Source organism: Mobula hypostoma, chromosome 3, assembly GCF_963921235.1.
Source record: "Mobula hypostoma chromosome 3, sMobHyp1.1, whole genome shotgun sequence".
Classification (NCBI taxonomy): domain Eukaryota; kingdom Metazoa; phylum Chordata; class Chondrichthyes; order Myliobatiformes; family Myliobatidae; genus Mobula; species Mobula hypostoma.
In genome coordinates, this window is record NC_086099.1 from 43,986,157 (window position 1) to 44,011,826 (window position 25,670).

Below are 25,670 nucleotides of genomic sequence, written 5' to 3' on the forward strand. Positions count from 1 at the left end.
TATGGCTTAACCAAAGTTGTATACAACTGCAAAACGATTTACTGACTTTTATAGTTAGTGTCCCAACAGAACACGGTAAGCTTGTCTTTCCACTTCTTTTGCCACTTTCAGGGATCTTGCACTCCAAGATCCCTTGATACATCAATTCTCCCCAGGTACTGCACAGTTCACTGTATACTTTCCTCATGCCTTTGACCTCCAAACGTTTAGCACATCACACTCGCCCGAATTAAACTGCATCTGACACTTCTCCGTCCATTTTTTTGAACTGATCTATATCAGGCTGTATCCTTTGACGATCTTCCTCAGTATCTGCAATTCCAAATTTTGCGAAATCCAATTTATATATAAGCAGATCTCTCAGCACTGATCCCTGTGGAACACCACCGGTCACAGACTTGACATTAGATCAGCCAAGAAAGATTACTTTATGTCAGAGCAGATTCGAGGATGTCCTCCTCCTATGGTTATGTATACTCTTGTAACTATGAATTGTATCGTTCCCATTGTTTCTTTGGGGGTTTCCTATCAAATAACCTTGTGAATGCCAAAATTGTAGCTTCTCCAAACTGACCATTCAAAATGATCAAGTTATCTCTCCCTCCTCAAAATAGCTTGTCAAAATCTAGCTCAGATTTCTCGACTGAAAATGTTTGTCTCTGTGTAAAGTTATTGACCTGAAAGAATAACTCTCTTTCTCTCACCTTCGCTTAGCTTGCGGGGCAGTTCCAACATTTTGTAGCTTCATTAAAAATGTGTTAGAATTTACTGCGGGAATCTACCATCTACGCATCTAGACGAACGCATGGATGGATGAATGAATGAAATGACTGACCAACTCACAGAATGCTCTCCGCCGTTGATTCCTACGTCCAGCTAACTTGTCGCTGTGGAGTAGGAAGTTGGTTAGCGGCCAGAGAAGGATAGGGATCTTTCTCCATATAAGGGATGGGGACGGGCCGACATCATGAAGCAGCTAGGGTGCTCCTCCCCTTTTACTTTTGAGAGTGAGAGGAAAAAAATAGAAAACTCGAAGTTTGTCGGTGGGTCCTGCCCCGTGGCTGGACGAAGAGAGATGCAGCTGAGGCCGGCTGATAAACTCGTACGGTAAACCCAGCTCAGGGGGAGACGCGGGCAGTTTTGAAGAGCACAGCCGGAGCCCGAGTGCTTGTGCGAGGAGGGAGGATGTGAGTGCGACTGTGGAGCTGCAGAGATTGTTTCGCCCTCCTGAAACAAAAGCTGTGTGCGTTTTTGGGCCGGTGTGAGGTGGAGCAGCACCCGGCTGTACTGTAGGAGGCCAACCATTGCTCCATTATACTGGCGCCCATGAACTGAAGCAGGACAAAATGGCGGCCGCAGCGGGGACGGTGACGGGAAGCCGGGCGGCTCTTAGCGCCGATACCAACACGGTGACCGGCAGTCGCAGCAGCAAGAGCGCCGAGTCGAGGGAAGAAGAGCTAGGCTCTGCCCAGAGGCAGTTCGCCTCTTACAGGAAACACCTCCGTAAAGTCAAAAGTGTCGACTTCGATGCTTCGGTGGAGAAAGAGTCGAGTGGCGACCCGTGTCCCCAGGCCGAGCCCAGCGCTGAGCAGCCCGCGCACTTCAGTGGGGACACCGCGGGAGGATCAACGGTAGCGTATGGCGGCTCGGCCGGGGCTATCCTCATGGATATAGGCGCTCCTTTCAGGTAAGGCGGCTCCCTCAGCTCAGGTGATAGTCCTGGGTTGGGCGAACGTGCTGTAGCTGTGCTTGGAGAAGCGGCAGGGTTCGGCGCTGCTCAGGTGTCCCACATTCAACTTCGATGTAAACAGTGTGTCCTAAACCTGGGCGTAACTACAGGTAATCTGTCTGCTTTGAACATCGGAGGCTCTGTGTGGTTTGTTGTTGGTTTTTTTTGGTACGTAGGACTGATTTTATTTATTTTTTCGCGTGTGCGTATCGTTTTTGCCCGAAAGTGCCTACCAAGCCTAGTTTCCTGTCCAGATTTTGAATGTGTTGTCGGTTGTTGCATTGTCATATGATCTTCTTTGATCAGTGGAGCAATCTTCCTCCCTTCAGTGTGTGTGGCTCCGCTTTGGAGTTCAGTTCACTTGATAAGTTAGCGAACGTGGTGCTGAAGTTGTAAGGGTTTACTGCCGCTTTCTCATGGATGCAAACAAGACTTAGTAGCATTGCATAGGACAACTACGAGCCGCTGCAGATAGTTAACGGACAAATTAATAATTTACAATTCAAGATAAATCATCTAATGTTCATAAACACTGCTTCTCTAACACGCCTGCTTTAGTTTCATACCACATATCTTCAACGTAGTAAATTGCTTGTAGCACGTGAACAGAGGCACGCGTTTATTTTTCCCCTGGTGTGTTGCCTTTCAGACACTAGGCGTCTTAACATTTGTACCTACGTGCCGAACTGTGCAGTGTGTGTGTGCGTGTATATCTTTGATGCTTACGGCATCGTGCATTTGATATATGACATTAACACATCGATTCTGATGCAAAAGGGATAATATAAAGAGGCGTCTTATCTACATGACAGCATTAATGACTTGACAAACATAATTGGCTAAACAATAGAAACATTGATTGAAATTTTTAATGTCTTGAATTTAAATGTTTATTGCCAGCTTTTTATTTGATTGGGATACTAGAATCTCTTGCCATTGGTAGTGAATTGTATTAACTAGTAAAGTAATATCAGATTAATATCTATGTTCTTTAAATCAATATTTTGCATCGACTTGCAAACATGTTTCAGATTTAGCAAGGCACTTCAATCTTAAATACTATTGAATGGTTCCCTAGTGCAAGACTTTTTACCTCATTGTTATGATCTTGCACCTTATTACCTCCCTGCACTGCAGTTTCTCTGTAACACTTCATTTTGCATTCTGTTATTATTTTACCTTTTACTACCTTAATGCACCATACAATGAATTTTGATCTGTATGAACAGTATGGAAGTCAACCTTTTCACTGTATCTCAGTACACAAACCAATTTAAATTGTAGTTCCAATTTCTGTCTGTTGATGGGCACAGCCTTTGACAAGGTCTTGCATGGTAGCTGTCTGGAAGTTTAGATTCCATAGAATCCGGGGAAAGCTGGTTAGGTGGATTCAAAACTGGTTCAGAGCAGCGGGTGGTGGTTGAAGGTCCTTTCTTGGAAAGGAGGCCAGAGACAAGTGGTGTGTTGTAGCGGTTGGTCTTGGGACCCTTGTTATTTACTTTTATGAATGATTTGGATGCGGATCTATAGGGATTCATCAGCAAGTTTGTGGATGACACAAAATTAGCAAGTGTTATATTAGGAAAATACAGCACTTGGGAAGAGTAAAGTGTGGATTAAAGGAGGGTGTTTTTCAGTTGGAGAAGTGGGGGTGAGTCAGAAAGTCACGCCAGCATAGGACTTGCACTATGAATGGTAGGGCACTAGGGACAAAATGGAGCAGAGGGACCAAGGAGTACAGGTGCATAGTTCATTGAAAGCAATGTCACAGTTAAGCTGGGTTGAGAGGAAGATATTCAGCATGCTGACCTTTGTCAGTCAGGACATTGAATAATGGAGTTGGGACATTATGTTGGAGTTGTAGAAATCATTTGTAAGGCCACCCTTCGAGTAATCTTTACAAGGATGTTGACAGAATTAGAATGCCTGAGTTATAAGGAGAGGTTGGCTGGCTTAGAATTTTAGTCCTTGGAAAACAGGTACAGTAAAATGAAGGATGACCTTGTAGATATATTTCAAATTTTGGAAGGTATAGATAAGGTGGATGCTTAACAGTCTTTGCTAAAGGTAGGGGAGTCCAAAACTAGTGGGTATAGATTTACAATGAAAAGGGGAAAGATTTAAAAGGCACCTTGGGGCAGTATTTCACTCACAGGGTGGTGGGTATATGGAATTGAGGCAAGTACAATAGTATCATTTAAGAAGTACTTGGATAGGTACATGAAGGGGCAGGATTTAGAGCTGGGATTTCCGGTCTCTTTTATGCTATTGTCAAATAAGCAAGGGGTCTGTGGACCTAGTTTGGGAACTCTTGGCTTAGAAGGTTATAGGCTGAATGTAAGAAATTGATGCTAGCTGGATCAGCATGGTCTCATTGGGGTGATGGGCCTGTTTCCCTGCTGTATCGCTCTATGACAATAATGGGACGCTTGTTGTGATGATGGACAATATTTTCGACAGAAGTCAAGTTCTGAGATGTTAAGGTGAAGGGGTCAAGTGGAAGTTTTTTTGAAAACAAATAAATCAAAACCAATAAATTTGAAAATAGTTTAGTTTTGTCAAAAGCCTGGTGGTCTCAGGGTTTCTTGCATTTTAAAAAAAATTTTCTCTGCTGTCCTGTGAGGTCATAGTTGATCTTCTACATTGGTAAGTACAGCACTTGGATAGGAAGGGTTTTGAGTATATGGGCAAAACAGGTAAATGGGATTAGCTTGATGGCACCATGGCCACATAGTGAGTTAGGCTATAGGGCCTGTTTCAGTGCTGTATGAAATATTAACTACTCTAATACATTATATCAAAAGAACATGGGATTACTAAATGTGCAAAATATACTGAGTCTGCCTCTGCAGATGAGAGCATCTACTACCCCGTTGGTAAAAGAATTTCAATTCATGTCTGATGCATTAAGACTGTGACCCTGAGTTTTACACGTCTCAGCTTAAGAAATTGTGTCTGTATTTATCTTGTAAATTTTGTATGAGAATTTTGAGGTTTCAGTAAGATTGCCTTACATTCTTTTTAATCTCTGGAGAATATAGTAATGGGGTAATTCTCATCTCTGGAATCAGTGTGTTGAATCTATGGCAACTAATGCTACAAAACAACAAACCTTGTGTCATATTATCAGCATATATGATGATTTTAATACCTCAAAATAGGTTGAGCAGTTACACCAGAGTTACACATGACTTTCAGGCCCTATAGTACATTCATTATAAAAGAACTAAAGGTTGATCATTATGTAGTAAGAATATGTATGACTCAGCATTCAATAATTGTGTGCTGCATTCAGTCTGGGTGAAATCTGAAAAGTTGGTTTACATCAAATTCGCATCTCCAGTTTTTGATTGTATAAATGGGAAAATTTGGTTTTCAAAATTTGCTAATGGCAAATTTAAAGTGTTTAATTTTGCTTGTAAATAAGGTAGATTTATTTTCTTATTTCAGTGTTTATGTGTGGTGAGTGTCCTGGGGCAAAATGCAATTCTATTAATTTGGGAAGCTCTTTCTGTACATGCTGTTATGTTTGATCTAACCCACTTCTTGCTGTTCTTGCCCACAGTTCTAATTCCACAGCCCCCCGCCCCCAGTAACTGGAAAATGCTTCTTCTGCCTTCACTTTGGATAAGGAATATATTTTTAGTGATATATTCTCCCTTGACTGCTAGCCCTCTGGCACCTTATCGTTCTTTATGACTGATTTTTTTTATCACCCATATTCCTTACTTCCTCTCCTAGATTTACCGTAAGAGAGGGTATAGTGAGCTGCTTGTAGTCATATTTCTCACTTTTCAATGTGCTAAGTTGTGTCAGGCATTTTGGTGTATTTGACAAACTGCCAAATTTTGGGTAATACAACAAGCTGTAAGTTATTTCGTGAGTATTGTGTGGCTATGTCAGAAATTTGTGAGTAGTTCGTCTGTATTTTGTAGTAGTCAGTTGGGCAGTAGAAGTGAATATTCTGTATATAAAAGTGATTAAGGTTTTTATTTACTTGAGACCTGTTTTAACTCTAGTTAGGACCTAACTGTAGTGATTAAGTGCCTTTTACTTGTAAAGTTGATAGTGCCTTCTATGAACCAACATCACGGATGTCTCTGTCTGTCAGAGGACTAATGCTAATCCATTAGCAGAATAGTTAAATTATCTGCTGTTGTGGTTGTTTGGATGCTTTGCTGTGCAACTTCCAGAGATGGCTGTTACTGCATTCTCTTAACAAGAAACATGGCCATCAAATTCAAACTTTATGCAAGAATGAGAGGACATTCAGTGATTGCAGGCTGTCTTCAACTTGATCATCAATGTTGATATTTTAATAGAGATAAAGGAGGAAAAGTAGTTCCCACGGTCTTCTCTATTAAATTCCAAACTTGCTAGATAAGGTTGTTACCAAGTTCTTTCATCCAGCAACTTCAGTAATTTTTTTCAATGAAATCTTAAATACAATTATTACTCTAGAATTGAGAACTCCTGGAAGAGCGTTGGTAATCTAAAGGAAAAAATGTTAAATTGTGACTTGATAATCGCAAATGGTATATATTTAAAGAATACAAGTCACATTTATACAAACTGTCATTTAACCCCGTGTTCTTTCAAGTGAATTTGTGCTCTACCTCTTTGAAAGCCATTAACTGAATGATTTTAATTTAGCTCCTCAAGCCTGTTCTGCCATTCAAGATGCATGGCTGATGTATGATCAGATTCTCTATACTAGTTTTCCTAATTTATTTAATATCTTTTTGGTGTGGTACCTATACTGCTAACAGAATTTGCAGGCTCCAAAGTAATTTGTGGGGCACAAACAGAACGTCCTGCCAAGATAACTTTGTCCAGAATTCTAAATCCAAAAAAAGTATATAAGCTATGTTAAACTTAGCATGGTTACAACATATGTGGTTAAAATTCCAGCCATTGTGTCCATGCCTACCCAAAAGGGAGTTCAGACTAAAACTGAAAGCTGTACTCAAAACTGCTTACAAGCACCACTTCCAAATTTTTGAATTTAAGTAAAGATAATAGATATTATTATTGTCTGATTTGATAAAGTCTGCTAATTATAGTTATGTGAAACAAATATTTGCTTCATAAATTCCCCAATGGTGGATGTTCTTTGATCATAATTTCTCTTATAGTTGAGTTTTACAAGTAGTTAAACTATAATATATTACGCTAGATTATATTTTCATATTTTGAAACACATTTAACTTGGTAGAACTTTGTTTTGTTCCAAATTATTGCAATACTTGCAAATTCTGTTAGGATTTCCCAACTTTAGTATTATACTGGTATTGGTATGCAAGTGTAGAGAGTTGTCTCGCATTCACAATTTCTTTGAACTGTGAAGCAGATTTGAGAGGCCAAATATCCTGTCTCTGTTTTGAAGTTTATCACCAAAGTGGCTCGATTGTTTTTCACACAAGTAAATATACGTTAGCATTTACAAATAAATATACTTTTCTTTTGTAACAAACTGCTATTTACTACTTGTATTGAAAGGTTAGATTGTTTTATTGATGAGCAGCAGCTTATGTTAGGCTTTCATGAAGGGTGTTCTGGTTTAAAAAAAGGATGTAATTTAGTTGACAACTGTTTGAGTGCATAAATACAAGAGATTCTGCAGATGCCGGAAATCCAGAATGCATACAAAATGCTGCAGGAACTCGGGATCAAACAGCATCCATGGAGAGGAATAAACAGTTGACAATTTGAGCCAAGATTCTTCATCAGGACAGAAAGGGAAGGGGAAGAAGGCAGAATAAGAAGGTGGGGGAGGGAAGAAGTACAACCTAGCAGTTGATAGGTGAAATCAGCCGCAGGGGGAGGGTGCAGGAGTGGAGGGAAGTGAAAATGAAGGGAGATGATGGGTAGAAAATGCAAAGGGCTGAAGAAGGAATCTGAGAAGAGGGAAGGAGGAGGGACATCAGAGGGTGGTGAGGAGAAGAGGAGTAAGAGGGAGCCAGAATAGAAAAAGAGGGAAGGAGGATGGTGGAAAAATTGCTGGAAGGTAGAGCAATTGATTTTCATGAGGCCTACCCAGATGGATTATGAGGTGTTGCTCCTCCAACCTGAGAATAGCCTCATTGTGGCTCTAGAGGAGGTCGTGGACTGGCATATCAGAATGAGAATAGGAAGTAGTATTAAAATTGGTGGCCCCTGAGAAATTCCCACCTTTTATGTCAAGGAGCAGAGATGCTTGACAAAGTGGTCCCCCAGTTTAAGTCTGCTCTCAATGTAGAGGAGACCCAGATACAGCAGCTGACTCTGACAGATTTGCAGGTGAAGTGCTGCCTCATCTGGAAGGACTGTTTGGGGCCCTGAATGGTGGGGAGTAAGGAAGTGTAGGGGCAGGTGTAGCACTTGTTCCACTTACAGGGATAAGAGCAAGGGACAACTGGACAGGAAAGTCGTGTAGAGAAATGTATTTTGACATTGTTAATAGGTTCATGGGTACATTGATTATAATAGCATTCTGAGTTCTGGCATTTAAAAAAGAATGAACAATTGAAAGTCCTGTCAAAGTTTACCTCAGACTTTTGCGTTCCTAGATTATTACAAATTGTCTGAAGTGTGGTAGTTTGGATACTAAAATAAATTTGAAATGCAATAATACTTGATGCATTATCTGTTTTTCTACACATGCTGGCTTACCTGTTGTGTTTTCAGTATTTTCTGTTTTTATTGTAAAATTACTACATCTGTACACTTAATTTTTTTAAGTAAATTTCCTTAGTTTTCTTTTCCATATGGTGTCTCCTTTGAAGGCCGAAGTCCTCTTTGCCTTCCAAAGTCAAATATGGCTGCTAACCTGAAATTAAACAAACATAAAATATTTTCCAACATTTAGCATTCTTTTTCAGTATCTGTGAAAAGAAACAAAAATACTGGTTGATGTTATGATCATTCAGCAGCACTGCCATCAGTTTTTTTTTGGGTCCTGTTGAGCTTGGAATTGGGTAGCCAGGCCCTAGAGTCTAGAAGGGATATTACATTCATTTAGAACACCACATTTGTTTTTCATGCCCTGGGCCACTCCTTCTACCTGTCTGCTGCATTCTAGCCTGTTTTCCCCCTTGCTGTACCACTGCTGCAATCTCTCAATGTTGCACACATTTGCCACCCACAGAGCAATGAAATCAACTAACAATTTTTGTTTTTATTGCAAGTGAGTAATGGAGGAATCAACCCCAAATCCTAGGAATTTTTTTTTAAGTGAACTCGGCTTGCTGACACATTTTGTAAAGTCCAATATGAACTAGGCAGCCAGGCTATGTTAACTCTCTCCCGCCCTTGAATAGTAGTGCTGCATTTGCATGTTTTCCAAACCTTGTGAACTTTGATATTCAATGCATCTATTTCTTAGGGTGGAAAATGTCAGGTGCAGGAGGTTTATTAGGCCTTAATGCCCTTAATTTATCTAGAACCTTTCTAAGGTATACAATTTTATCACTCTGCTCTTTTGTTATTTTTGCTACTCTTACAGGTACTAGGCAAGCTAACAAACAGTTCTAGTATATGTCAGGACAGATTTATAATATTTGTTTATCCTCTCTGCTATTTCCTGCTAATTTATTTTAAAAACTTATTTCTGGTGACTCAAAAGGGAATAGTGTGATATCAGGAAGAGCTCTTATCAGATTTTTATCTTGATGGAAACATGGGAGACTGCAGATGTTGAAGTCTGGATCAACACACACAGACGCTGGAGGAATTCTGGAGGATAGGCGAATGACAGGCCTCAGCAGGACAGGAAATGAGTATCTGAACCCAAAACATCAACTGTCTGTTTCCCTGTATAGATGCTGCCTGTCTTGCTGAGTTCCTCCAGCATTTTGTGTTGCTTTTTTTTAAAATATGAAATTCTGACCCAAAATATTAATTCTGCTTCACTTTAACTGAAATTTATTTCTGTTTGAGACGATTACACTACATTTGTTTGCTTGAAGGAAGGAAAAAATATTCCAAACTTACGTAGCTACGAGTGGGAAATGTTTGGATAGCGCCACAGAACTAATCCAATGAAAGCATCAAATATTTAAAAGTTGGCTGAAAATTATTTTCAGTAGTATAATAAGTAAAGCTATTCGCCCATCCTCCTGAGTTACTCCAGTGTGTGTATTGATCCAGACTCCCAACATTTTCAGTCTCCAGTGTTTCCATCAAGATAAAAATCTGATAAGAACTCTTCCTGATAGCACACTATTCCCTGTTGATAGTCAGCAGAAATAAGTTTTTAAAATGATCCAGTTTGTTAGTGTATCATTAAAATGGTTCCTTTTTCTTATGGTTCATGGGTGTAAAATGGTGCATGGATTCCTTTTTTGATATAGCAAAAATGTCAAGTTTATTTAGTGTTAGAGAGTGCTGATTTATATGAACTTGCCAGAAATGAAATTGATAGATTTGTAATTTGATCATAGATTTTAGTATTTCAACAAATAATTCTTCATGGATGTTTTGAGGGTTCATTAATAACCTTTTGCACTACTTAGTAATGAATTCGGTAAGAGGAAAGGAAATGGGAACATTGCAGAAAGTTCAATCCTCTACTTTTCGTTTATGCTGTCACGTTTGAAATTGTGCATCATAAATGCAAGATGGCTACTCCGAGATACTGTGTCTGAGAGGAAAAGTTATGTTGAGGTGTATTTAATTGTGGAATAAAAAGTTGTATGTTTTGCTGAATTTTTGATTCTATACTATCTCCCTTTTAGCTTGGTTTTAGGAAACTGTTTTCCAGGACTGTCTATGCCAGTTTCAGTATAGGAGCTAAATTTAGTAATATTAGTACAAGGAGTTAGTCGTGGTTTACACATTAATATAACTAATACAAAAGCAATGAAATCGTACTATGACTAACACAATAATTACTGTATGCACATTAGTGTCCATTGCCTACATTTTTGAAAGTGAATAGCTTTGCCCATTCCATGTGCATGTTTTTGTGGGTGTTTTAGCTTTGAGGTTGGCACAAATTTGATTTCTCAACCTATTCTCCTTTTTATGATTTGAAGACTTTTCATGTAAATAAAATGGGGTACTGAGGTGAGCGTGAAATGGTATTGGCAGCAGTACTGAGTCATTCTCAGATTTTTGTGAGCAGTGTGGTATTGCAAATATTTTCCCAGTGGCTAGTGAGAAGCAGTGATAAACACAGATCAATTATGAAAACTAATCTATCTGGCATTAAAAGAGGGTAGGAATGGTCAGTTCCTGCTTTTGGAAATACCTTGGGCTTGTTCATTGTAGTGGTATAGGGTGTGGTGTCATCAGGTAGAAGGTACAGGTACCTCAGGACTTACACTAGCAGGTTCAAGAACAGCTACTACCTCTCAACCATCAGGCCCTTGAGCAAAAGGGGATAGCTGCACTCATTCTATTTCTTTTATTTCCACAACTGATGATCTCACTTCAAGGGCTCTTTGTGGGTAACCCTAGGTAATTTCTAAGGTAAGGACATGTTCGGCACAGCTTTGTGGGCCGAAGGGCCTGTATTGTGCTGTGGGTTTTCTATGTTTCTATAGATTTGCTAAGTATGCTCGCAGGAAAAGAATCTCATTGTTTTATTTGGTACTCTGATAATTTACTTTGAATTTTGAAAAGTATTTGATTTGCCTTGTTAATAGTTCTTAAATAGCTCTGTAGTTGTGGTTGCCTGAAAGAATGCTATTGGTCTTATCGGCCACAAACAACAGGATAATAAACAACGTTTCAATAACACAGGATGTATGCAACAAGGTGACTCATTGTCAAAAATGTTCATCCAATAAACGGCATGTTAACTTTTAACAGCTACTTGAACAGTTCCTGGAACAGCAGCCATTAAAAGTCCAGCAGTGATCAGGCTCTCATCAGAGACTCATTGCATTTGAAAGGCCTGAAAGTGGCTGTATGAGTTTACTGATTTGGTTGGACTTGTACTTCAGCGTACATCTGTCTTGTGCCATATTGACGGTTCTAATTTTTCAAATAACAATTCTCTCAAAAGTTATTCATCTGGATGAGCATCTAGATCATTTGCTTTGTATAATTTTAATAAGCTTGGTTCTCATTCTGAAATACAAAGCTCTGAAATTCAGACAAATTTTATTCAATTGCATCTAAAAGGATGCTGCAATCATTCCAGAGGTCAACCAGAGAAGTCAATGCTGGATGCTCTCCCAAGGCGTGAACCTTCTTTCTTCGGTGTTGAGAGCACTTTATGTGTCAAGTATTCCAGGTGTGGTTTTTCTTGACAAAGCTCATCATAATTGCAGTTACACGTCTGTATGCTGCTTTAAATATTGCTCTGCTAAATTGTGCTTTGCTGGTTCTATTAAATATTGCAGGATGTTGCTTTTTTAATTAAAACAGGTTTAATTTTTTTAAGAGTGCACTGTTTTGATTATTTAAATTGTGCTTCGTGTTTTATAGATGTTGCTAGTCAGAACAATATCTCTTCTTGTTTATAGCAAAAATGCAAGTTTATGATTGCTAGAAATGTGAAGGTGGTGTGACAGAATTTGCCCTGGGTGTAACAGATGAGTCTCTGTTCCTGACATGTTGGCACATAATTGTAACTTATTCTGATTTCAAAGATGAGTTCACTTTGGAGTTTGGTTCAGACTGTTTAGTGTGACTGACGTTGAACAACTGATTATATTGCAATTAAACTAAACATTTTAAAAATAATTTAATAAACAGTGCAGTTGGGTTAGTGAGTTGCATAAAATTGTGGGACTTGGATTTTCTTAAGAGAAATGTTCAGTACGTGAGCTTGTCTCCCTGTTGAGTTTTCTTGTGCAGGGGAAATCCATTTCTCTAAATTTTTTTATAATATTTGTACTTAAACATTTTACCTTAACACAACATTAATTTCTGAATGCTTCAAAATCAGTGGCTAACTTTGAAATATGTAACACGGTCTGGAAGGGGGTTATGGTTAGGAATTTACTGCATGAGAAAATAGTTGCAGCAGAGGCCATCAGTAAATTTTGAGTGCATAGTATAACACTTGATTTGCTGTACCCTGTGATATTATGAACCTAGAGTAGGTATATGTGATGAGATTGATTCCTTTTTAACTGGTATGTACACAATGGATAAAATGATGAACTTGTGCTTTGTATAGTCATATGGTATTGCATATTCTTGCTGTTTGTTCTTGGGGTCGTATACCTGCAAACATGAAGCTGCAGATCCTACACTCAGAACAAAAACAAAACAAACTTTGGAAGAACTTAGCAGGTCAGTTCAGGCAGCATCTGTGGAAATAGAGAATGTTGCTCGATGAGTTCCTGTATCAGATGGTTTTAAGTGGAGAAATGGTAACTTTGCTTGCGAGTTATCTTTAGAGGGTCAGAGCTGTATTAATGCTGACCTTTGTGTCCACATTGCCAACAGTTGATGATACAGTAGTAGTAAAGATTCCATGGAAGATTTAGTTTTAAAATGTGGTTGGTTTGGAAGGCTAGGATTATATTATTCTGAACTGCAAGTTGCTATTCAGTCACAGCCATTTTCAAAGGTTCAGAGATGGAATTTAATGTTAGAGAAATGTGTACAATATATATCCTGAAATACCTTTTTTTCACAAACATCCACGAAAACAGAGAAGTGCCCCAAAGAATGAACAACAGTTAAATGTGAGAACCCCAAAGCTGTGTCCCCCCCGCCGCGTAAGCGGCAGCAAGCAACGATCCCCCCCTCCCCCCCACCAGCAAAAAAAAGTGCATTGGTACCATCACCAAACCCAAGCGTGTGCTGAGCAATAGCAAAGACACAGACCAAAATTACCCCAAAGGCTTCGCATTTCATCCAACATTCGACAAACTGCAGGTTCTTTCTCCCTGGCAAGGGAGAGGGAGGTGTCTCCCATTTTGACAGCATGTGTGACTTTTTAAAAATTTGGTTTCATCAGAAATGGGAAAAATCTAATTTCTAAGTACAATATACTATTTAGAGAGTTTAAAATTTTGATTTTCGACAGGATTGTGCAATGAAGATGAGATTTGAAATATAGTTTTTGTGGGTTTGATTTCTTGTGGCAAGTGATACTTCAGTTGAACTTTACATACAATGCATGCCTTTTCCATTTTACTAGGCCCTTTTCATTCTGTTCATTTTGGATCAGTGATATGGTTATATTCTGTGAAATTTGTCAGCTTTCATGGTGCAGATGGTGACAAGAAGTAGAAAATAAGATGTTTGTCATTTCTTCAACTTTAGTGCAATTCTGAGGGAATGTGCTTTTTGTTGTCTGCTCCCTTATGGGGATTTTTTAAAATTCTCCAGTGTTGTAGACCTTCCTAGTGATATTGATTAATAGGTCATTTATTTCTAATGGAACAGTGACTGCCATTCTTTCTCATGCATATAATTCAGCCCATCATATTTTCAGACTTTTTAGCTTCACCTTCTGCTCTTCCTCTGTAGCGTTGCAAATATTTCTCTCTCATACCTTTATCCCTAGGTCTCATTGCAACATGCCTCCACTACATCTGCAGGCAGTACATTCTAGATTCCAATCACAGTTGCTTAAACATGTATTACCCTTGACTCTCATGTGGGTCGTGAAACATTGAAACAAGTCCCTTGCTCTACTAATCATTATGTAATTATTTTACATTAATACTATATTAATGTTTTTAATCTCACATTCTCATTAGCACCACTAGGTTCTGCACCTATCTACACATTAGGAGCAATTTACATTGTCTAGTTAACCTAACTGGCACATCTTTGGGAAGTGCGAAGAAAATTGAACAGCTTGAAGACCCTATTTAATACCAGGGAGAATGTACAAACCACACAGCCGATCCCGAGGTCAGGATAGGGCCAGGCATTTGGGGCTGTGAAGCATCTCTACTAGCTGCTCCATTGTCATCCCTTGCTCTTTCCCCCTTTATTTTATACACGTAACCTCTATTCTTTGCCTTTTCAATAATGGAAACAAACTACTGCTGTTCACTATGTTCAGATCACTCATTATTTTAAATACTACTTTAAGTCTTCCCTTGGCCTTCAAAGAAAATAGCTTTTTACTTCCAGTTGTAGTCATTCATCACAGGTCTTTTTTGAGTTCTGTAAAACTTTTGCATCTTTTCTATAATGTGTTGACCAGAATTGAGAATGGTACTCCAGTTGAGGTTGGACCAGTGTTTTATAGAGGTTCGAGATAATTTCTCTTTTACACCTTATTGATAAAAACCCAAATTCTGTATGCCTTATTATCTTTCTCTATTACACCCCTTTTAGAATGGTGTCCTTTATTCTGCAATGTCACTCATCATTCTTCTATAAAGATTCATAACTACACATTCCTCATATTAAACTTCATCTGCCCATCCTACCACTTTATTTCCTGCTGCAACCCCTCACAGTCCTCACTGTTCTTAATGGTATTAAGGTTTGTGTAATCTGCAAAACTAGAGATTGTGGATTGCATCCCTAAGTGTGGTTTAGTATATAGATGTTAATATAAGCAACACACATCAAAGTTGCTGGTGAACGAAGGCCTAATGTAGGTTTTTTGAGAGAAAGATATTTACCTTCCTTCATCTGAGAATTAATTGTGGTCTTCTTACTTGGCCACTTTGTAACCATACTGTCAATATCCCTTCTTGTATCGTGAGCTTTGACATTATCGATAAGCTTGTTACGTGGCACCTTAACAAAAAATGTCCAATTGATTTGTATATTTAATAAAGAGGGAGAATCCCCATGAATCCTGTTTTTTTTTTCTTGTCAGGAAAAAAATCCAGTATTTCAATTGATGAAGACTGTAGATATCTTTAACTATTTATATAGTCCTGTTTTGAAAGAAAGGTGCTTTAGATTGTAAGACAAAGAAGCTGAATTAGGTCATTTGGCCCATTGAATCTGCACCACCATTCCATTTTGGCTGATTTATTATTCCTCTCATCCCCATTTTACTTGATTCATGAAACCCGCTGCTAATTGTGCCACAAAAAGATCAAGTGTTTCAAAATATGGCTTTATTTGCAGTTAGCTTCTAATTCTAAATTGCAAATGAGAAAATTTGCAGATGCTGGAAATCCAAGCAACACACCCAAAATGCTGGAGGAACTCAGTAGGCCAGGGATCATGTATGGAAAAGAGTGCAGTCGACGTTTCAGGCTGAGACCCTTCATTAGGATTGGGGGGGGGAATGATGTGGAGTCAGAGTAAGAAAGTGGTGCTGGGGAGGAACTTAACACAAGTAATAGGAGCAGGAGTCGGCCACCTGGCCCACTGAGCCTGCTCCACCATTCAATAAGATCATGGCTGAACTCATCTCTACCTATCTGCCTTTTTGTTGGAGTGGTAGTGAAATAAAAAGCTGGGAAGCCCCCTCTCCCCCTCTCCCCCCTCCCCCCCCCTCGATTTCACCTAACACCTTGTGATCTTCCTCCTCTTCCCCCCCACTTAGCTGTGGTGAAACTGCATCTTTAGACTGTACTTAAAACTGAAAGCAATAATTCAAAAATGTTTAAATACTATTACAGGATTATTTTTGTTTTATCCTGATGCTTCCTAATCACTTGAATTATTAAAGAAATGCTATAAACTGCTATGCTGGATAGGAAACAGACTATCTTGCCTTATTGCAGGAGTTTGTTGAAATTAATAAGGGCATTGCATGCCTGTTTGAATTGATGCATTTCTCTGCTCTGCAGCTGGAGAGGAAGCACGTGAGTGGATGTTTTTGAAAAGGCAGTTTGTTTTTGCAACTGAGCCACTGCTCACTGATATTTGGTTCACTTGGTCTCAGATTAAGCAAATTCCAGATTTGGTTCTTTTCGTTAATTTTAAAATTCCATGTTTTAGGATGGTAGTCTTTTTTCAGTTGATCAATTCGATGAAATGAACCTTGTGTTTTTAAAATGTTAAATGCTAGATGATTTTAAATTTTATGCCATGAAAATACAAATTTTTTTGAAAATGCGTGCTTGCTTGAGTTTGGCATGAAACAGAGTATACCTGTATGTGACCAAATTAACTTGCAGCAAGGAAGTTGCTCAGTTGGAAAATTACTGATGTTTGCAGAGAAACCACACCACTCAAAGCTGACCCAAGTTTTGAAACCCAAGATTGACTTTCCTGAGTGTCTTGACTTGTATAGTTCAACCAATGCTATATTTTGAAAAAGAGTTGATGTTTGAAAGATTTTGTGCAATGTATCTACTTCAGGCACACTAATTAATAGCAGATGTTGACACATGGCAGTCCATTACAAATGATTTTTATTCTGCCTTAGATTTTAGTCAATCTTTTGTTTTTGCGTAAAAACAATTCATCCTGTAATTGAGGGTAGTCTGAGAAAATATGACTTGCATTATGGTGGGGGTGATCAACTTGTCAATGAGCACATGATTAAGCGATGTTTCTTCTTTATAATTTGACCTGTTAACAGCTGTATAGTTATTGACTGGATTTATTTCCACATGCAGGTTTTTTTTGATTCAAAACTCTGACAATTGAGCAATCTTGGTAACTTTATGACAGACTCACAGTTTTTAACAGACTATGATGTTAAATATGGCTGCACATTTTTTAATCCACCTCTTTGGACGTTAGACAGTTTTATAAATTTTGGAATAAGTATGGTAAGTGGGGAAAGAAGCATGGATACTGATGCATAGACCATAAGACATAGGAACAGAATAAGGCCATTTGGCCTGACGAGTTTGCTCCAGTATTCTGTCATCAGATTTAAACTTGCTTGTCTAGAGTCATAACACAATGCTTTTTACTCCCTCACATTTCCGGACAGGTGTAAGATTTAAATAAATTCAATTGAATTCACTCCTGTAGAGTTTGCCTTATCAGAATTTTGTTGTTTCAAGCTTGTCTTGATGGCTACTATTTCCACCATTAAATTTTGCTACTCTTTCTTGGATGAAGTATCTCCTTTTCACCTGTGTTATACATGATCTAAGGAGGTTACGAAGCATTGTTTTAAAAGCTTGTTGGTTCAGCTTTGATGTGCTGTTTTACTAATGATTAAACTGTATTGGTAAAGTACAAATGTGCACAAGGAGTTAATTGAAGAGTACAGTAAAGCAATAGGCTCTTCAGCCCACTGTGTTCACCGGAACTATGCTGTTAATCTAATTAATCCCACCTACACGTTGCCTGTATCCCTCACATTCTCTGCCTGTGGCATTGGCATATGTCTAAGTGCCTTTTCAACGTTTGCTTCTTTCACTTCCCATGCCAGTGCCTTTCAGACACCTATCACTTTTGTGGTTTGTTTAATTTGCCTTGCACATCTCATTTTAAGGTGAGAAGCAGGAAGTTTACGTTTTTACTGACATTTCCAGCGTATGAAAAGGCTCTATCCATCTATGCTGTTCATAATTTTGTATGTTGTTATGAGTAACTGGGTCTTTATACCGGAGAACTAGTTGGTCTTGCTGGATTGAACAACTAATATTAATTCAATTTTAAGTATTTGATCTATTTTTTTTTACAAAGTAAGTAATTAACAACGGAATATAAACAACATTTTGAACCCCTCAGTTCCTCTGGCATTGCTCTGGTTTCCAGGTAATACTGAGTTGTATTCTGGATTTTTTTTAATATAAAGACTGTTCATAGCTAATGGAGGAAACTACATTCTTCTTGTGTTCTACTTGTTGGTTAATCCTTGCAGTTTTACAATGTTAGTGTTTTGAATGTCGAATTATAAATATGAATTTTAACCTCTTGATGAATGAGCTGATTCTTGTCCAGGTACATTAGCAAGAATCCATTTCACTTGTATTAACAGCATAAGTACTTTGAGAGCTTATACAGCCTTCAACACTTGATCCTTGTTGCATGGTTGATTTGTTTGCACTTTTAAGCCTATCAGAAAATTATATTTAGCAGATGAGAGAGCCTAAGCTTTTTCAAATAAGTTTTCACTTGACTGTTGTATCATAAGTGTTTTTCTTGAAGTATATTCAAATATCACCTGGTTCATTCTTCCTTGACTATGTCACAATCCTGTCCCAGATAGTGGGCAGTCAAAATGTTCCTGTCCCTAAGTTTGGGCAATTTCAGTTAACTTAATGTGGAATCATTGCACTTAAGGTAAACTAGTTGCGAATATAAAAGTGTTCCAATTGTGCTCGGTTGTTATGGACTTAGTTTAATTCCCATGTCATACTTAATGATGTTGTCATTGTTAAGTTGTCTGATAGTTCTGTGGAAGCATTTCCAGATGAGATCTAGTTAAAGAATGGCTTCATACTACATTTTCGAATATGGTTATAAAATGATTTCTAAGTGCTTAAGTCTGAAGTTTTGAGAAATTACAATTTTTGTATGGAATCTTCAAAAGAATAGGGGAAAGCAGAAAACAAATTGGACAGTTCAGTTCTAGTAAATATGTTGGGTCTTGTATATTTGTTCTCACTTGCAACAATGACAATAAATCCTATTAAAGGGAACATGCTTGGCCCCAAATGATACTTTTTTTTGTAATTGGGCTGAAATAAACTTCAAACCACTTAGCAAAATTCGATGCAATGGAAAGAAGTTTTGGACCCCATGCAAATCACTTGATTTGAAAGCATGTGAAGTTGTCTTTGGTATTTCTATATTCAGTAACCTTGTGACTGGTTTTGTGTATATTTGCATTTTGTGTTTCAGATCCTTTTAGTATCACATGGAGTATTTATCCTAGTGGAAGAGATAAAATTGACGAAAACACCTCCAAGTTTTGAATAGAAATAATTTTCTCTGGTGTTTGCATGTGGTAATCCCAAGCACTGCCAATTTGTCATTTGTCCCTTTTTTTAAAAAAAAAGCAAAGCCCATTTTGCTGCTATGGGAAATATTTTTGACACCACACAATAAATACAGGCGCTATAGTTTGGGTTACAGAAATTCAATTGTACTGATTTCACAAATTGCTATCCAAAAATTTGAGATGCAGTAAAACATTCACTCTCGTGGAATTTGTGTGGGTGGGAGGGGGTGTGGTAAATAAATCAACACAGTCTGCTTTTTCAATTCACATTTATTGACGTATGCTCAGATTATGGAGCTTCGTAATGCTGCCTATTCTCTAGGGAAGCAACCAATGGTATGTGTGGGTTGCCTGTGATGTGCCAGAACCTAGACAGGCAGCCTGCTTCCTGAAATGTCTCCCATGGTGTAGGGAGAGAGAGAGAGAGAGAGAGAGAGACTTCCAAATCTGCTTGTCAGCTTGCTGCCTAAAGTTACCCTGATCCAATGTAGTTACGTCTTGATGATTGTGCAGTGTCAGCAACTGAGTGGCCCGGAATGAACCCTACCCATGAAACAGTGGGAGGGGAGAAAGAAAGTTTCAGTTGGTTAAATCACACCATGGGCTTTGCCAGCTATAAAATCTGACAAAGACGTTGAATTTCCCTTGAAGTAAAAGCTAAACTGCTGGGAGAATTCTGTAGTTCAGGCAGCAACTGGGGAGGCAGAGGGAGAAGGTCAATGTTTCAGCTCAAGTTTCTGAATCAGGACTGAGTGTAACGAGGAGATGGCCAGTATAAAGAGTACTTCCTCACCCTCTGGTATTTTCCCCTGCAACACTTCTCCTCTCACCACCCTTACCACCATTCAGGGGCCAAAACAGCCTTTCCAGCTGTTAAAGGATGACATACACCTTACCTATTGCATTCAGTTCTTACTTTGTCCCCTCTTGTATGTCAGTGAAATCAAGAATAGACTAGGCTGCTGCTTTGCTGGTTATCTGCACCCTGTCCTCATGGCAATTCTGAGCTCCCAGCTGCATGCTGTTTTAACTTCCAGCTCCATTCCTACGCTGACGAGGCTGAGGCCAAACACAAACTAGAAGGAAAGATACCCCGTACTCTGCCAATTGTACGAACATCTGAATTTTTCAATTTCTAACAACTTATGCCTCCTGTCTTCCTTTCTTTCCTGATCAACCCAGGTCCTCACTATCAACCCTGCCCGTCAGCCACTTCCAGTTGCAGCCCCAACTGCACATCACCCATATGCTTTATCCGCTAGGTGAGAAAGTCTGCAGGTGCTGGAAATCTAAAATTCTGGAGGTCAGCAAGTCGGGCAACATCTATGCAAATGAACGGATAGTCAGCGTTTCGGGCCGAGACCCTTCCCCAGTGCTTTATCCACTAGGCTGCCTATTCTCTCTAACTCTTGTCCATCATTCCTTCCTTTATCTGGTTCTGTTATCACTATACCTATCAGATTCCAAAATCTGCAGCCCTTTTTTTCTACTTCTAACACTTTAAGCCTCTGTCTCTACCTCTACCTCTGCTCTCCTCTCCTGGTTTCATCTGCCCACCAACTCATCAACTCACCTAACTCCACCTATCAGCTGTCTATCTACCTTGCACTATCCTCACGCCCTCACCTCTATGTTGACTATATCTCCTCTGCACACTTACTCCTGATGCAAGGTCTTGACTTGAAATATTGTTTATTCCAGAACTAGTATGTGTTTATTTTGTCTCCTTTGAATGGCTGATACTCAGAAACATTCAGAAAACATTTATTGTTTGAATGTGTTTTTAAATGTTTCAGTGGGTTTGGTAGGAGAGTTGTATTGAAGCACATTTACATTCCACAACTGGAAATGGTGTTCAAATTCGAAGTGTTGTCGATGAACATGGAATAGTGGACTCGGCAATGAGGAGAAAATGTCAGCAGTTTGGGAAACTCTAGATAGTTCCTTACCAGCAAGCTCCAGCCCATTGATTTGCTGGTTAAAATGTCATGGGTATTGCTGCATCAACAGGTAAACAATATTAAATCATTGTCATGCATCTCTTCGATAAAACAAAGATCCTGATCATTAATTTTCTTCATGCAGCGTGCTTCTGCCCAGTCAGTGTGAGATTCTGCACATTTGTGATGTTTCAGTAGTTGGATGTGTGGTTAGAAAGAAGTATTTTACAGTAGTTGAATCAAAGTTTATAGTAGTATTTTAGTAAAGTTGAATTGATCATGTTTGTTACAGATAACTGCTAACTTCACAAATTGTACACATTCATCTAAAATTTTAATATTTAAGGATTGATATGACAGTTCTTCCAATCAAGTTTGAAATATCTTTTTAGATGCTGCAGATCTTTAGATTGATTTTAGTGTTCGTTTTGCTTCACTCAACTCCATCACATTTTGATCATCAATGTGATTTGTTTATTTTTGCAGTCCTTTCATGTGGTATCTCAATGTTACCAGGAGTTCAAAGAAGCCTATTTATGGCAACAAATCAGCAATGTATTTGTGAATTAATATGCTAACGGTATTCCAGCATGTTAGAAGTTTTTGTGTACATTCTACATCAAATGCATTTTTAAATTGTGGCTGATTAGAGCTATTTTTATTTGTCCTTTTGTAGTGGTTTACATTTTCATTTTCCTATTTTTGAGCTTTTAATCAGTTACAATGATTAGTTTTAGATCCCAATAGTTATTTTAACGTAAATAGGAATTAAAATTAACACATCAGAACTGAGAAATTATATATTTTTCTTTACTGGCAACTCTGTACATAAACATTCCCACATAAATCAGTACAATTTATTCCCAGGTACCTTGTCAAGGTTATCTTGCTCCATATTAGTAATAACTAAGATGGATTAAAGGATTTTGTTATGAGAAAGAGGTTCATAAAATAAAATGAATTCAGTCCCAAAAGCAGCATCCGTCCATCATTAGGGACACCCAGCACTCGGGCAGTGCTGTCTTGCTGCTGCCAACAGGAAGAAGGTGCAGGAGCCACAGGGCCCACATCACTAGGTTCAGGAACAGTTATTACTCTTCAACCATCAGGTTCTCGAACTAAAGGGGATAACTTAACCAGTCACCTGTTCCCGCAACCTAAGGACTCTTCTTATGTTCTTGATATTTATTGCTTATTTAGTTATTATTATTTTTGTATTTGCACAGTTTCTTATCTCTTGCACATTAGCTGTCTTGTGGTATTTCATTGATTCTATTGTGTTTTTTGGTAGTTACTGCAAGAAAATAAATCTCAATGTTGTATATGATGGCATATATACTTTGACCATTACAAACGGGGAAGAAAGGCTACGTGGTACGAAATCACTGAACAGATGGTAATTTGTCTTGCTGAAATCTTTTACTGAACCTTGATTCTACAATATATTACATGTTCTTGGAAGTCTGCAGATTTTCAACTTCGTTATTTTCAACATTTATGCTTAAAATCTTTTCTGGTTATATGTACATATGCTGTACTTATCATTTATACAGAGAAATTTCAGTTCAGCTGATGTTCAGGGAGTGTTCTAATTTATTATTTACTTATTTAATACATTTATTTATTTAATTTTATTTATTTAATAAATAAATCACTTGAAGCTGGAAACAACTAGCCTCTTTGCTATTGAGTATAAAGTTCCTCTCCGTGCCTTCAGGCGCATTGGGTGGCAACCTTGCCATTCCTTTAGTGTTTGTCTTTTTTATGAGGCCAGGTTGCTAGCTCATCGCTGAACCCAGCTCGGGTGGAACTTGTGCAAGGAGCCAGCCGAATTCGAACCTGGGACCTCTCACCTCGAGGTGTGGGTGCGGGTACCACTACATCACTGGCACAGTCATTGAGTATGAGCATTCGTAGTAGTTGTACACTAAGCTATAAATCCGTGTCAGGTCTGCCTTCATGCCTTCCCTATCAATTGTGGAAAGACACTTAATATTAGACATTTCTGCAGCCTGGCATCAGCATGGTGTTTTGTTTATGTACCTGTCATCACTGATGAACATGCAGACTAAATGAAAATAGCTGTTAATAGTTTTGTGTTAATTAAGTGTCTTGTAGCACACCAAAATACTTGTATCAGCAGCATGTCTAATTGTTTGTAATTGGCCAAGGCATTTAGTATTGATCAAGAAACGAGTAGAAACTTTCTGAATGAATGCATGTTTTTGTTTGCCAAGATGTATGGACAGTGGATTGCAGTTAATTGGGACATGCCCAGATCAGTACATTTTGGTCCAATTAAGTGGCTGACCCAAATAGTCAAAGTTTTATGGAAATGGTTAAAAATGTAGATTTTTTAAAAAGACAAACTACAATTTAACTGGCTAACAAATTATGTATTTAAATGAAATACACAAATTAGAGCACTACCAGTACTGCAGTACTGTAAAATTGTGTATTAGTTCCTAATATTGGTGGAGGATTTCATTCAGTGTACAATGCTATTTCTTTTAATTGACTGTAGATGAACAAAATCTGCGTAAACATCTAGTGCAGATAATGGACTGCCTCCGTGCAGTGCTTTCGCGATTGCATCCTCGATCTTCAATTCCACTGTAACATTCAAGATGATTGTCAATATCTTCAAATTCCTTGTACTTTCTAACTTGTTGAAGTAGTGAAATTGTTTCATTTTCACTCTTGGCCATTTCTAGCATCTCCAAACCTGAATGCTTGAAACCACAGTGAACAAAACGGTTCTCAATTGTCTTGCTGCTTATTTCTCGCCAATTATCAGTGATAAGTATTACTGCATGAATACAAAGTTGCATAGAACTGATGCTAAACCTGTTCGTTCTAAGCACAGTGTAGTATCAAATATCCTCACAAGTGCATGTGACTGACACTAGTTAGAAACTGTTCAACAACAGTCTTCTGTCCCAATTAAGTGGCATAGTGTCCCAAATAAAGGGAATCCTGGCTACTTTCTTGACGCAAACAACAGGAATTCTGCAGATGCTGGAAATTCAAGCAACACACATAAAAGTTGCTGGTGAACGCAGCAGGCCAGGCAGCATCTCTAGGAAGAGGTTTCTTGATTAGTTTTTGTTCTTTTAAGAGTTATCCCAAATAGTGGCTGCCTCCATTAACCGATGGCCCAATTATCTGGAATCCATTGTATTGGTTGTCAGCTGGTAAAGGGATATATTTTGCTGCTTTCTGTGCTTAACATTGACACAATTATAACTGCGATTTCTGATGAGCTTTTGATGCAAAAACATAAAAGCTAGTTGTTTGTTTTCCTCAAAAGTAGCTAATCCAGTGCTTCCTGCCATTTACCCTGTAACAGTACAAGGAAAATGAACTAAATACTGTAAATCAGAAATAGGTTTTATCATATGACATAAAATTTGTTTTGTGGCGGAAGTACAGCTCAAAGGCATAAAAATGGCTACAAATTGCAATATAAATATTATGGAAAGAAAGAATAATAATGTAGTGATCATGGACCATTCGGAAATTTGATGGTAGCGAGCAAGAACCTGTTTCTGAATTGCTTAGTATGGTCTTAAGGTTACCAGCTGCCTTATGGTAGTAACGAGAAGAGGGCTTTCTCCAGAAGGGTCCTTAGCAATGGATGCTGCCTTACTGAAGATGTCCTTGGTGGGGGGTATTGTGCCCATGATGGAGCTGGCTGAGTTGACAAGGAATTTTCCCCTGTAACTATTAAATCTGAAATGCCTGTCATATTGACTTTTCATTCAAAATTGATCTTAAGCCCCTTGCAAGCTAAACATATGATCTTGTCCTTGATGCAGATGGCATTTTGTATGTCTGGAAACTTTTTTGAAAAAAAATTGACTCTGGCAAAGTTAAAATTGGAATGCCATCTTGAGCATTGCTAAAATAGCTTGTGTATTTGCTAGTGGAGCAAATACACTGTCTTGAACTGGTTCAAAGAGTTCAAGTAAATATTTTTGATAAATTTTCAAATTGTGAATAGCCTCTACTAGGGTGGGTTAGTAAGTTTGCTGATGATACAAAAGTTGGGGGTGTTGTGGATAGTCTGGAGGGTTGTCTGAGGTTACAGCGGGACATCAGTAGGATGCAGAACTGGGCTGAGAAGTGGCAGATGGATTTCAGCCCAGATATTTGAAGACAAGATATAATATAAATGGTAAGACATTTAGCAGTGTGGAGGAAATGAGAGATCTTGGGATCCGTGTCGATAGGACACTCAAAGCTGCTGTGCAGGTTGACAGTGTTGTTAAGAAGGCATATG

The 25,670-nt window shown here is 38.5% G+C and overlaps 1 protein-coding gene across 1 annotated transcript in view; it reads left to right on the forward strand.

Annotated features, from left to right (window-relative positions):
• The first annotated feature begins 979 nt into the window (after positions 1-979).
• The window catches only part of map3k1 (mitogen-activated protein kinase kinase kinase 1, E3 ubiquitin protein ligase), an 87,433-nt gene continuing 62,742 nt past the window's right edge, over positions 980-25,670 (forward strand). Inside the window, exon 1 of the mRNA XM_063042950.1 lies at positions 980-1,687. Coding sequence (XP_062899020.1) covers positions 1,347-1,687 — 341 coding nt within the window. The 5' untranslated portion in view covers positions 980-1,346. The remainder of the gene's footprint in view (positions 1,688-25,670) is intronic.